General features: G+C 38.6%; 1 protein-coding gene across 1 annotated transcript in view; it reads left to right on the top strand.

The window, feature by feature from the left end:
* The window catches only part of CNGA1 (cyclic nucleotide gated channel subunit alpha 1), a 44,048-nt gene that overhangs the window by 9,965 nt on the left and 19,512 nt on the right, over nt 1-14,571 (top strand). The window contains exons 3-5 of the mRNA XM_043871135.1: nt 11,858-11,978; nt 13,189-13,308; nt 14,220-14,282. Coding sequence (XP_043727070.1) covers nt 11,858-11,978; nt 13,189-13,308; nt 14,220-14,282 — 304 coding nt within the window. The remainder of the gene's footprint in view (nt 1-11,857; nt 11,979-13,188; nt 13,309-14,219; nt 14,283-14,571) is intronic.

The following is a 14,571-nucleotide window of genomic DNA, read 5'->3' as shown; positions in this document are numbered from 1 at the left end:
TAATTTAAGGGATTTACATGTTAGTAAAGTACATAAATGGCATTGCTGTGCTGTGCTGTGCTTCATTGCTCAGTCATGTCTGACTCTTTGAGATGCCCTGGACTGTAGCCCACCAGGCGCTTCTGTCCATGGGGATTCTACAGGCAAGAATACTGGAGTGGGTTGCCATGCCCTCCTCCAGGGGATCGTCCCAACCAGGGATCAAACCCAGGTCTCTCGCATTGCAGGTGGATTCTTTACCATCTGAGCCACCAGGGAAGCCCATGAATACTGGAGTGGGTGTAGCCTATTCCTTCTCTAGGGTATCTTCCTGGTCTAGGAATCGAATCAGGATCTCCTGCATTACAGGTGAATTCTTTATAGCTGAGCCACCAGGGAAGCCCCATGAATGGCATTCAGTTCAGTTCATTTCAGTCACTCAGTTATGTCTGACTCTTTGTGACCCCATGGAATGCAGCATGCCAGTCTTCCCTGTCCATTGCCAACTCCCGGACCTTGCTCAAACTCATATCCATCGAGTCTATGATGCCATCCAACTATCTCATCCTCTGTCATCCCCTTCTCTTCCTGTCTTCAATCTTTCCCAGCATCAGGGTCTTTTCCAAGGAGTCAGTTCTTCGCATCAGGTGGCCAAAGTATTGAAGTTTCAGCTTCAGCATCAGTCCTTCCAATGAATATTCAGGACTGATTTCCTTTAGGATGGACTGGTTGGATCTCCTTGTAGTCCAAGGGATTCTCAAGAGTCTTCTTCAACACCACAGTTCAGAAGCATCAATTCTTCGGCACTCATCTTTCCTTATAGTCCAACTCTCACATCCATACATGACTACTGGAAAACCCCTAGCTTTGACTAGACACGGAGCTTTGTCGGCAAAGTAATGTCTCTACTTTTTAATGAATAGCATTAGTAGAGCACTAATTTTTGAATTTTATGCTTTATAATATGCTTAATTCAGAAAGGTAAAATTAAAGTGCAATTAGTAGAGGACCAGGGGTACATATTCACTTGGAAGATAATAATAATGCCTAACACCTAGCAGGCATTAAACATGTAATGAAAGAATGAAAGAACCCAACTGAAAAATGTACCAAGAATATAAACTTCTAATAAATCCAAATGATTAATAGACTCATGAGAGTTTGTCCAACTTCTTCAGTAAAGGCAAATCAAAAACCATAGTGCAAACAAATTTGTCTCATAAAATTTGGAAAAAACGCCCTAAAGTCTGACAATATTAAGGGCTGGTCTGGTGTGGAGGAAGTGATGTACCTGTACAGGAGTCACAGAATGTAAAATGACACACACCTTGGGCAGCAGTGTGGCTGGCCTCATACCCAGCCATTCCACTTCTGGGTGTGGACGTAAGGACGCTCTCGCACAGGTGTCTAAGGAAACATGCAAAGGATTTTCATAGTAGCGTTGTTCATAATAGCAAAAGAACTGGAAAGAACCAATGTTTCATTAATAGAAGAGGTACAAAAAGAAAAAAAGGAACAATATATAATCTATACAGGTTACAGTATTAACAAACAAAATTATAAATGAAATAGGAAGTCAGAATTATACACTTATACACATGTCTCAAACGATGCTTTGGTTATGGATGCTTATAAATCTATGTAAAAGGATGGAATGAGCTGGAAAGATAACACACCAAACTTACCGTAGTGGTTGCTTCTGGGTAGAGGGTAGAGGGAAGACAAGGTTGGAACTGGGTGGTGGCAGCTTGGTAAAAGGACCTAAAGTTTAGATATAAAGTTTAATTTTATTTTTAATTGGAAGATAATTGCTTTACATTGTTGTGTTGGTTTCTGCCATACATGGTTGAAGCATTGTTATATGTATAACATGTAAGTTATAAGTATATAACATATAAGCATATGTATATGTGACTCTCTCTTGAAACTCCTTCCATCCAATACAATAAAATTTTATTGTTTTTCAAATGCCATCAAATGTGGGAAGCAAGTTTGACAAAAGACAAAAGTTAACTTTGTTCACTCCTGGTGGTAGAACTATGGGTAACACAATTTTACATTGTTTTGCATTTTGAAATGAGGGTCACTATGCATAACCTCAAATTTATTAATGTACGTTGTACAATATTCAGAAAATGCAGTAGTCCCCTTTCTATGCTTATTGCCCATTCTCATCCATGGTTTTCTTTCCTCAGAGGCAGGTAATAACTGTTACCACTTTCTTGTTGCATCTTCTTTTCTCTTTCTCCACACACATGCATAAACACACATGAATATATATATATATATGTGTGTGTGTGTGTATATATATATATATAAATCTTTTCTGACATATGGTAATATGCTATATCTTCCAGAACTTACAACACCTATTCATTTAGAAGTATTTTGTTAAAAAAAAAAGAAGTATTTTGTTATTTTTAATAACTATATAGTATTTCCTCATGTCTTTTTTGAAAGAATAAAAAGGGAGAAAGAAATTGAGAGGGAGGGATGGAAATTGGGACTTTGTTGCAGAAGAAAGGGTAATGATTCAGTAGACAATGGTGAAATCTTGAAGATTCTAGAACAAGAATATGCTATGTATATGCTCCTTAAGAAGATTAATTTGGGAGTACTTTGAAAGATGAACAGGGGAAAGGGTGAGGCTGGGGATAAATAAATCAGCTAAAGACTTAGTCAAAGATAAGTGGCAACAAGCACCTGACCAACCCCTAGTGATAATTAGAATGAAAAAGTGGGAGTGTGGGCAAGAGCAGTTGTAAAATAGGATATGTAATACTTGACAGAGTGACTGGGGGAAAGGAAAGAGTCAAAGACAATGAACTCCAAGTTCTCAGAGAATTAAGTGCATGAAAGAACAGTGATCCTATGACCAGAAATAGGCAAGTCAGAAAGAAGAGCTAGTTTGACACAGAAAGAAGTGAAAGTCCACTTTTGAACACATTGGACACAGGGCTGTGAAGTGGCTACTGCAGAAAACAAATGAGAAGAGATTGGCTAATAGGAGGTATTCAAAATATTTGAAATGAATTAATGAATGAAATGCAGTATTGAAGCCAAGATAGATGGTCAGGGCTATTTATGTAACATTTGGAGATACTTGCATAGAAGTGAAGGTAGAATTTTATGCAAGAAAATGGGTGAAAGTATGAGTCCCTTTGTTTCTCAGCAGTATAGGATGTTGAATGCAGGACTGTGCATGCTACAGGTTTCTATGTAATATGTGATATCACTAGTATAAATGGAAAGACACAGTGGAAAAAGTTACTGGAGCAGACAGAGCACGGGTGCTTTGGACGTCTATAGCTTCTTGCGTGCATGCTAAGTCGCACGCAAGTCATGTCTGACTTGCTAAGTCATGTCTGACTCTTCGTGACCCTATGGACTGTAGCCCAGGCTCTTCTGTCCATGGGATTCTGCAGGGAAGAATACCGGAGTGGGTTGCCATGCCCTCCTCCAGGGGATCTTTCAGACCCAGGGATGGAACCCGAGTCTCTTATGTCTCCTATATTGGCAGGTGTGCTCTTTACTACCAGTGCCACCTAGGAAGTCTATTACTGATTGATGATAAAAGGAGATCCACATCCATGCCACATTGCTAGTGGCTACAGGATCATCAGGTTCAGTTGTCCCTACAGTCCTGATGCGCTATGCTAGAGTTTTATGGGTTGGGAGAAAGTGATAAACAGAGGAGGTGTGGGGAATGAGACTTTAGTAAAGAGGTTGGAGTAGGAGCAAACAAGATTTGGATTCATTTCTTCATTGCTTTCACCCCTGCTTCCTCTGACCTGCATTGATTCATTTGCTCATTCATTCTTTCCACAAATATCATTGGGTACTTGCAGAGTTTAAAGTGCTATTCTTAATGCTAAGGATATATATGAATCCTTATAAAGGATTAAACACAAAACACAAACAAAACACAAAACAAAAACAAGCCCTTCTCTTAAAGAGTTCAGTCTAGTGAAATTATAGAAAATCCTGTCTGGTATTTTTCCTAAGTGGATTTAGAAATTCTACACAGTAAGGATTTAGGGATATGATCTGATAAGAGGTGGCAGCAAGGAACTTAGTTTAAAGCTATATTTATTTACCAAATCAACTGGTTTTTTTTTTTTTTTTTTTTTTAAGTACATTTTTTAGTGGTAGCTTGGGCTCCTAAAGGAGATCTTTGGAAGTTAGAACCCCCAAGGCTGCCATTTTGCTGGTCAGTATTTTAAGACATGCGTTTTGAGTCTATCTCACTGCCTTGTAAATAACTGACTCAATCCAAAAGGGACACTTCCCTGGAGAAGACAACACTGATAGGTATGAAGCAGGGACAGATGGGTGTCACTTGGGGCCATTGGTGACTGAGTTCCCATATCATGCCTTTCCTGAGCTGTGCCAGAAAGAGCTTGAGCTTTGCAGCCTGTGTGTGCATACCAGCACTGCAATAAAAGTCACATGAACAAATCCTTTAACCTCTCTGAGCTTCGTATCCTCCCCTGTGAAATGGAGAAGATAAAGCTGTGCCTCAGATTCTTATGTGGATTAAATATGCTAAACTGGTGTATCACCTGATCTGTAGCAGGCGTTTAATAAACCCTTCTTATCTTTGTCTCTTTGTCTCTGTGGTCCCCAAGTACATACAGAGGCTGGCAGAGGTAGACTGATGCAGAGAATGGACAACATATAGTTCTTTCTCATTTGCTTGTTCTCATCCTGCCTACCTTTGTCACACCTGATGGCAAGGAATCATGAGTATTTCACAGAAACGTTCTCCTCAATGCAATCAGAAGTGCTTCATTTCATGTCTACAAAAAAATGATTAGAATTTGGGCAGATTCTGATGATGCCCAGACTAGATGCACCTGATCCTCTTAGAAAGAGGCTGACATTTTCTTACCTTTCAACTTCCTCTTCTAAATCCTTCATGACACCCTTTTCTTTTTCCACTCTTTTCCCACTGAAACTTATCTTGAGCATCCTCTGACCCCCTGTTGCTGCTCCACTTTCATCAAATAATCTGGCACTTACTGTTCAGATGTCCCTTTCCTGCTGTGTCTCCCTGTCATTCCAGGCAACTTCCACACCTATGAAATATGCGTTCGAGACATCTGCGTCCCTAGCTTCACAAGTTCTTTTCTTCCCTTTTCTCCCACCTCTCCACTGTGGCCCCCTGAATCCTTAACTCATAGCTGCTTCACCTCCACAGTTGTAAATTTCAGCCCAGCTTCTTACTTCCTGACCACAGCCCCCTCTGCTTCCTGCTCTTACTCTCTAAACCTGTTGTTCAGCCTTATTGAGACCTTTGTCCCTTTAACCTTTAACTTCCTAACAAATGCTCCATTCCTATCATCCTCCCTCCTTCAGCTGAAGCTCTGTGATGTTTTCTCTCACAGCCTCCTTACCTCTTTTCCCTCCACCCGAGTTGCTGACACCAGTCTCAGATCATTCCCAGATGCCTTTTGGGCGCTTTCCTTCCTGAACGACTAGGTGTGGTGAGAGACCACAGCATCCTGGGCACTGTTGCTGGGACCCAGTGATAACTGTAATCCTTCTGTAGATTTCTACCCCAGCTCCTTCCTGTTGCCTCACCCAGTTGGGAAACTGACCATGGCCCCATTAGCATCCTCCAGTGACTCCTCATCCTTGTTAACACAGCATTCAGTGCAGGTAATGAATTAACCCCTGCCTCCCTCTTCCCTTCTTTTCTTGTCATTTACTCACAGAACTGTATTCTGCATGATTTGATCTGCTGTTCTTCCCTGAAGGCATCCTGCTGTCTCACATGCTTGCTTTTCTGTCCTTGCTGCTCCTACCTAGAATCCTGTCCCATGTTGAAATAGGCTTGGTGGGTGCCTGCTCTTTGTACAAGGTCTCTTTAGCCCCGTCTTTTTAGGAAGTTTTATCTCCAGCTCCCTGCAGAGGATTTGGTACCTCCTCCCTTGGCTCCCACTGCACCCCTGGCCTGACCTACCTCTGTGTGCTGGATAGCAACTGTTTGACTCCCTGAATCCCCCTTCACCTTGTATTAGTTTCCTAGGACTGCTATACTCAACTTACCTAAACATGGTGGCTTAAAAAAACAGAGATCTATCGTCTCAGTTCTAGAAGCTAGAAGTACCACATCAAGGTATTAGTAGGGCCATGCTCCCTCTGAAGGCACAAGGGAAGAGTCTGTTCCATACTCTCTTCTAGCTTCCGTTACCTGCAGCTATTCCTTGGCTCGTGGGTTGTTGTTGTTCAGTCACTCAGTGGTGTCTGACTCTCTGTGACCCCATGGGACCCCAGGAAGGTCCCTTTCTTCTTCTCTTTTTCTGTCTTACTGCAAGAGCTAGGACCTCCAGTACAATTTGGATACTGCTAGAATATCTTTGCCTTGTTCTTGGCTTTAGGGGGAATATCTTCAGTGCTTTCATCATTGGGTATGATGTCAGTTATAGGGTTTTTGTACTTTTTTTTTTTAATCGGGTTGAAGAAATTTCCTTTTATTCCTGATTTGCTAAAAGTTTTTATTGTGAATAGATATTAAATTTTGTCAAATGATTTTTCTACATTTGTTGAAATGATCAGATTGTTTCCTCACTTTTTTCTATTAATACAGAGAATTTCATTGTTTTTCAATTTTTAATTTATATTTTTCATTTAAGTTATGAGGTTGACTTTTTTAATATTAGTTGTTTGTGAGTTTTGTCTTTGAGAATTGATCCTAAATGTTTCAGATTTGCAGATCTGAACTGTCAGAGAGGTAATAACATCAGCCTTGAAGTCTTTCTTGACCGTTATTTTCTCTCTCCCATTGCTGTATTCAGAAATACAAATATTATTGGGTTAGTGTAGGGCCAATAGCATAGAGTAATGTTTCTTTAAGTGTAATTTAGGAACAGCTTGAAATAGAAGTATTTAAGGTGCTTGATAGAATTGTAGATTCCTGTGCCCCATGACATTCATACTCTGAGAGCAGGACCAGGGAATCTGTACTTTACACGAGATTGATAGGTATCATTCATCCTAAATTTAGAGAACCACTGCTTCATAGTTAATTATGTTCATGTGTGTGGGTACACAGTGTATCTTTCTGATATTTGATATAAAGAAGATACTGTTCTGATTTTGCAGATGTAAAAACCAAGGCTGAATAAGGTTAAAAATCTCACTTGAGTTCATTCAATTAATAAATGGTAGATTTTGAACCCAAGTCAGACTACTTCCTGGGCATTCATAATTTATATTCCAAGTTAATTTTGCATCAGGTTTGTCAGTCATTTACTTTGCTTTATCTAAGTGAAGTTTTTGTTTTAGTCTTTTATTTTAATTGGAGGATAATTGTTCTACAATGTTGTGTTGGTTTCTTTGTGAAGTTTTTTTATTGCCTTACTTAAGTGAGAAAATTTTGTTATTCATTTAAAAATGAAAGCTGAAACTTTGTAAAAGCAATTGTTTCATTTTGATGCAAAGATTCATGTTTGAAAACCAACAAAGGAATGAATTCTCTAAAAGAATTTTTTGTTTTTTGTTCAGATGTCTTATTAATCATCCTATGATACCAAAAATAGTTGAAAATTATATGGCTCAACTATTGTTGATCAAAATCAACATTTGTCAAAATCAACTATTGCTGACATTAAAAACCCTTTCTCAAACTACACATTTTGCCTTTAATACATAAAAAACTTTAATGTAAAATTTCAAAATAAAATATTAGCAGCTAAAACTCAATACATATGAAAAGAATAACTTACCATAATCAAGGAGATTTTATTTCATAACTATTAAAATAATTTATTAATATAGTTCACTATATTAATAGGGAAAATTGAAAGGAAAAATATTATTTCTATAAAAGCAAGGGAGCCTTAATAAAAATCAACATTCATTCCAATTTCTAATTATTAAAAATTAATAAAATATGAATAAATGGAGATTTTGCTACCATGTATCAAACTTTTAAGTTAACAGTCAGTAATATGCTTAAGAGTGAACCTATAAAACATTCTCATAAAGCCAAGAACTGTACTAGGTGTCTCTTAAGATAGTTTTAATATCAGAATATCAAGACTGTTACTTGTTATGTTCTGGAATTTTTAGTCAAGGTAACTAGACATCAAAAAGCTAAATACCTCATGAAAAAGACAAAGAATAATTTGTGTAAGTTCTATGATTTCATTACTGAAAGCAGAAATTGTTTAGCATAAAAACTATTAGAAATATTTTTAATTTTTAATTTTGACTGTAAAGGTCAGTTAGGTTGGCTGGTTTAAAATAAGTAAATAAATATTTTTTATGATACAGCAAAAGCAATGGGAAAAAGGGAAAAGCAAGGGGAAAATGTCTTGACTATCTTCTTAATAGTAACAAAAATGCAAAATATCTAGAAATTAATAAAAATATAGAATCTGTACATAGAAACTTTTTCAAAAACATAAAAATATTTTCTAACTTTTTCTATAATTTTCATGTAAACTCCACCAAAATCTTTATGGTTGACAAAACAAATTTTGAACAATAACATTTCAAGCTAGTAGGGAAAAGATGGACTATTGATTATTGATTTAGTGTTATTTAGACTATTGACTAGCCGTTTAGAAAATATAAAGTTAAATCCCTACCTCACACCTTACACCAAAATAAATTTGATAGATTAAAATTTAAATGTGAAAAAGGAAACCATAGAAACAGTGGAGAAAATGTGTTGATAAATAATTTTAAGATCTAGAGTGGAATTTCGTGTATTTTATTTTTATATTTATATATTTTTCTTTTTTCTAGAGTGAATATATATTATAAAGTGATTGTGTGATATAAAAAAGGTTTTTTTCCTATATAGAACACTTAGGCCAAAAAGAAATTATGGGAGAAGGGAAGTGATTCTTTGTTCTTCAGGAGCAAGCAAAGTTCAGGTTTGGTTCATTGTGACATGCTGGATAATATTATTTGTCCTATTTAATCTTTTTTACCCACACAGTTTTCCCTATGTTGAAATGGATGAAATAATCATATATTCTCCTTTTACTAATCATAAGGTACAGGATCTCCCAGAAAGAGTGGCCATTGATGACAACAGGAAACCAGCATGCTGTAAATACGACCAGAATGTGCATGTTAATGCTGGAAGGGGTCAGTGAGGTAGTTCTCAAAGTGGCTGTTTCTTTTCTTTTTTTTTTTTTTTTTTTCAGTGAGAACATCATTTTTTTTTTTCCATTTATTTTTATTAGTTGGAGGCTAATTACTTTACAATATTGTAGTGGTTTTTGTCATACATTGACATGAATCAGCCATGGATTTACATGTATTCCCCACCCGATCCCCCCTCCCACCTCCCTCTCCACCCGATTCCTCTGGGTCTTCCCAGTACACCAGGCCCGAGCACTTGTCTCATGCATCCAGCCTGGGCTGGTGATCTGTTTCACCCTAGATAATATACATGTTTCAATGCTGTTCTCTCTAAACATCCCACCCTCGCCTTCTCCCACAGAGTCCAAAAGTCTGTTCTGTACATCTGTGTCTCTTTTTCTTTAAAAATTTCTTTAAAATTTTAAAATTAAAATTTTAAATTTAAAAATTTCTTTAAAAATTGCTTTATATTTAAATAAATATGCACACTTTTATTAACAAGCATCACAAAAATCCTGTTTACTATTTTTTGACTACTGACTGCTAGTTATTTTCATTAGTTGTATGAATAGTAGGGTGAAATAAAGAACATTATTTATTGCCATCCTCACTTGAAGATGTAACATTTTAAAGAATGAAGGGTATTTTATACATTTTCTCACATGAAATGGTGTCTTTTTTTAATTTTTGCTTTTCTATTTTATTCATAACAAAGGCAAGTTTCCCAACAAAACCCAGAGATCAGTAGTAGAAAAATAACAAAGGAAAAATTCCCAGTCTATATAATAAAAACCTGGGAGTGCAGGGAAATTGCGGAGGGGGTGTTGTGGGGGGAGCAGAGGGATGGCTAGATGACCAGCCAGGCAGCAGAAGATGGAGGTCTGGGATCTGTTGAGGTTGTCTAGCATCCCAGTCTTTCTCTCACCACACTAGCCTTCTTTGGGTCTTCATCAGCAGGACCACAGCAAGTAGCATTAAGTACAAGAACCGGTGTTCTTGGAGCCCATAAACAGATACTGGGTTTTTGTTTGATCGACTGGAAAAAACATACAGCTTAAAAGTTGAGAATTGTATTTTATTTGGGGACATTACTGAGAACTATAATCTGAGAGGCAACCTTGCAGATAGCTATGAGGGACTGATCCAAAGAGGTAAGGAGGGAACGAGGACATATATAGGAGTTTTTGCTGAAAAAAAAAAGAAAGAAAATCATGTCATCAACTATCAAAAGATTGCTGCTAATCACAAAAAAAGAGACTTCTAAGTTAATGATTTTAGTGGTTTTCTGTGTATGGGAAGTGTCCAGAGTCTGGGCTCACTGAAATTACTCCTTTGCTATGCATCTTAGTTACCTGGGACCAGTGGCCTGTTTTCTCCATCCTGAATCCCCTCAGGGTGTACCTGCTCCAAAGGCTTGATGGCAGGCAACATTCATGTGCTGTTTACTAGAGTGGCAGGCAACATTCTTTGTTTATTGAAATAGCAACATTTTAGAAAATCCACAGTTTCCTTTTTTTTTCACTGATACCTAGCACTTTATTAGTGGGGAGTCTTGTTCTGGGGGAGGAGCTGGTATGGATACCTAATGCCCATCTAGGCTCATTTTTCTGGATATCAGATGTTGTCTGTATGCAACTTTAAAGGAAACATCCTTAGGGATGAAATCCTGGCAGGGTAGCTCTGTGAATACCAAGCAGCAAGGGTGAGGGGAGGATCCTGGACACAGCTGGGCCCTTGGGACAGCAGAGCTTCAACAAGGGCCTCCATGTCCACGGTGGGGGAGCAGTGGCTGTACCTGCTCATGGGCACACTGTCCGGGCCCAGCAGGAACTGGTTTCCAGCCAAGTCACTGCAGCACACTGGAGACCCAGTGAGGAGCTTGGAGTCAGTCATGAGTGCAGGGTGTCATCATGGAGCTTGTGGTTAAAGAACCCACCTACCGATGTAGGAGACATAAAAGGCGCCAGTTTGATCCTTGAGTTGGGAAGATTCCCTGGAGGAGGGCATGGCAACCCACCCCAGTATTCTTGCCTGAAGAATCCCACGGACAGAAGAGCCTGGCAGGCTACAGTCCATAAGGTCAAAGAGTCGCTTATGACTGAAGCAACTGAGCATGCATGCTCCTCTGGGCGCTAGCAGAACATTAGGGAAGAAGGCAGAAGCAGAACTGCCTGCTGGCCATTCATTTTGTTGTAAAGCTGGGCTCCAGCCACCACAAAGTTGGGCTTCTTTGTTCTTGGTGTTTTCCTGATGCCTTAACTGGTTGTATAGAAGCTGAGTGGTATGTGTATCAGAATAACACAGGAAACTTGCTGAATTGTGGATCAGTCGTATCTTTATTCACTCCAAAGTTTGAATCCCACTTGAGACTCATTGTTTTTTTCTGAATGCCTGTAGAAATTCACATCTGATTACATACATTTTGGTATTTTATTTTACAGCTTTTTATTTTTACTTCATTGCTGGGTGTGTATGTGAAGTCCCTATAGTTTTGTTCTACATTTATATCATCTAAATATTTCAAAGTTAGGGTAAATCCAAATTAAAAAACGTTCTACACTTCTAGCACATTTTTGAATTTTAAAAAAATGCACAAACACCTATCTAATGGTAATTAAAGTATTAGACCATTACTATATTCTATTAAAAGTAATTTCTACCTATAACTAGAAATAAGATTGTTAATACAGCCTTGGAAGAATGATAGAGTGAAACTTTGGATTATGTTTGTAAGTATGTAAAAAGTCTTCCTGCTAACAAGACATTTTTCTCCCAGATATTAAACTAACCATGAAGAAAATGATTATCAATACACGGCGCTCTTTTGTAAATATTCCCAATGTGGTTGGACCAGATGTTGAAAAGGAAATAAGAAGGATGGAAAATGGAGCATGCAGGTAAATGTACACTTTCTTCTATGTATTTTTAATACCAGCCACCATTCTTAAATCTGAATGGGTTTAACTGCAGTTTAAGTTTTAATTTCAAACCTTGAACTTTGTAATTTATTTAATTTAGTGAATTTGCTTCTACTTTGTGGCAGCCTGACTTCTCTAACAAATGAACATAGATATCATTGTGGGTATTCTTTAGGAGCACCTTTGCCAAATATTTCCTTCATCACTGGCAGGACCTTTCCTCATGAAACATTTCACATCTAAAGGGACAACTGTGCCATGGATAAATGTGGGGAAAAAGAATAGTGTGAAATGCTAATGTGTTTTAAGAGTATGATTTAAAGTGGTCACCCTATAAATGAAGTGAACATGTATAAATATAGTTGAATTTATTTTTGCTGAAATGAAATTTTATTACAAGTTAATTAAAAAGCCTGTATTATTTGACCTAAAGTGTAGGTATCGAGGGCTACCCTGGGGGCTCAGACTGTAAAGAATCCGCCTGCAATGTGGGAGATCTGGGTTCCATCCTGGGTTGGGAAGATCCCCTGGAGGATGGCATGGCAATCTATTCCAGTATTCTTGCCTGGAGAATCCTCATGGACAGAGGAGCCTGGCGTGCTACAGTCCATGGGGTCCCGAAGAGTCAGACACAACTGAGTGCCTAAGCACATAGATATAAAGGGGGCTTCCCTGGTAGCTTAGCTGGTAAAGAATCCGCCTGCAATTCAGGAGACCCTGGTTTGATTCCTGGGTTGGGAAGATCCCCTGGAGAAGGGATAGGCTGCCCACACCAGTATCTTGCCTAGAGAACCCCCATGGACAGAGGAGCCTGGTGGGCTACAGTCCGTGGCATAGCAGAGTCAGATACAACTGAGCGGCTGAGCACACCTGCACACATGGGCATCATACTTTCCATCTGACAAACACTAACATTGTCATTGTGAATCCATCAAACAGTACAAATGTGGAAGTCCTAGAAAGTAATTTCTTAATTACATGTATTGTGCTGGATTTTGCATTTACTCTAATTCTGTACTTCTTGACAGTAAATTGCTACTGCACAGTTCACATTTCAGTCTTATTACACATTGTTGTCTGTGTTTGTTTGAGAGAGAAGGAGAAGAAATCCCCCCAGTGAGAAACGCTGTTCCCCTATAGTGGTTCAAAACGTTGATCTAATTCATCTTTGCCACCTTTTGGACCGTAGCTCCTTTTCTGATGATGATGATGACAATGCTTCTATATTTGAAGAATCAGAGAGTGAGAACCCCCAAGCAAGGGATTCCTTTAAAAGTAATACACACAGAAGCGGACAACCATCACAGAGGTGAGCAGTGTGATGAAAACAAGGCACTATTCTTCCACTTGGTGGGCTTGGAAACCTTGATAGGCTTGGCAAACCCTCCTGCTGCCCAGCTACTCTGAAGTACATTCTGTTCCTTACTTTTTTCTTCCCTTGGGAAACTGCCACTGCTTGATGATAATATATGTTCATGGGGTTCCAAGTCATAAACACACTTTCCAATCAGTTTCCCTGAGACCTGTGTCTATCCCTTAGGGAATCTCATGCCTGAGTCCTCTCTGATTTCCTCCTCTTTTCTGATGCTTCTTCCAAGCAATTGTATGTGAGAGGGATCAGCTGTCGTTATCTAAAATGTTCTCTCCCCTTCAACCCTACTTTCAGGGAAATCAAGCACTAGGGTGAGTATTGAGTAGAGAAAAGCTAATAAATCCACCTCAAACTGTTGACTCTGAGAGTGTAAAAGAAGTGTGGTATTGGTGTGGATGAGGGGTTCTATCACACTTCTATCACATTCTATCACACTTATTTACGTTTCCTTTGGCTTTCTCCCTCTTTTTTCCTCTCTCTTTCTTTCCCCACTGACCACCTTCAGCTTTTCTATTGTTTTCATTTCTCTTGTCTTCCATGACAGTCTAAGACTTAGATCTCTTGCTGAGAGTTAGCAGCATCCAAGTTGGCTCACTCAGGTTGTGGAGAAGGTTAATGTGATCCATTGTAAGCACTGATGAATAGACATTTACTGATCGCTTTGATTCATGGCACTGACATTCAGCAACTCACGCTTCATGGAGGCTCTCTATTTTCAAAAATTGCCTAGGCACTAGTTAGTAATGGGTAGAAACTGGAAAGCATTTGTTCTTTAAGACTGTTTGCTTACCATGGACGTTGTATATATGGTAACTACTAAGACTTCACTGTACTTTTTCATTTCCCAGGGAGCAGTACCTGCCTGGAGCCATTGCACTTTTTAATGTTAACAACAGCAGCAATAAGGAGCAGTAAGTATATCGGCAATAGAAAGCCAAACCTATGTGTTTAAAGAAAACCAGTGAAAAAGCATAAATACATCTGAATGTGTTTGACTCCAAATACTTATTTGGCAAACTCTATCTAATACAATTGCAAAGATATTCTTTTATTTTGTTATTTGGTTTTTGCCTTCTGAAAAATGGACCTAGCCATGTTAAAAGTAGTTTGTGTGTATTTGAATACATGTAGGAAACCCTTGCCTAGAGCATATGTGCAATTGCACCTCCATGTGGTTAGGGTTAGGGTGGCTGACCAAAT

This window comes from Cervus elaphus, chromosome 17, assembly GCF_910594005.1.
Source record: "Cervus elaphus chromosome 17, mCerEla1.1, whole genome shotgun sequence".
NCBI lineage: Eukaryota > Metazoa > Chordata > Mammalia > Artiodactyla > Cervidae > Cervus > Cervus elaphus.
This window is presented reverse-complemented; position numbering and strand designations above follow the sequence as displayed.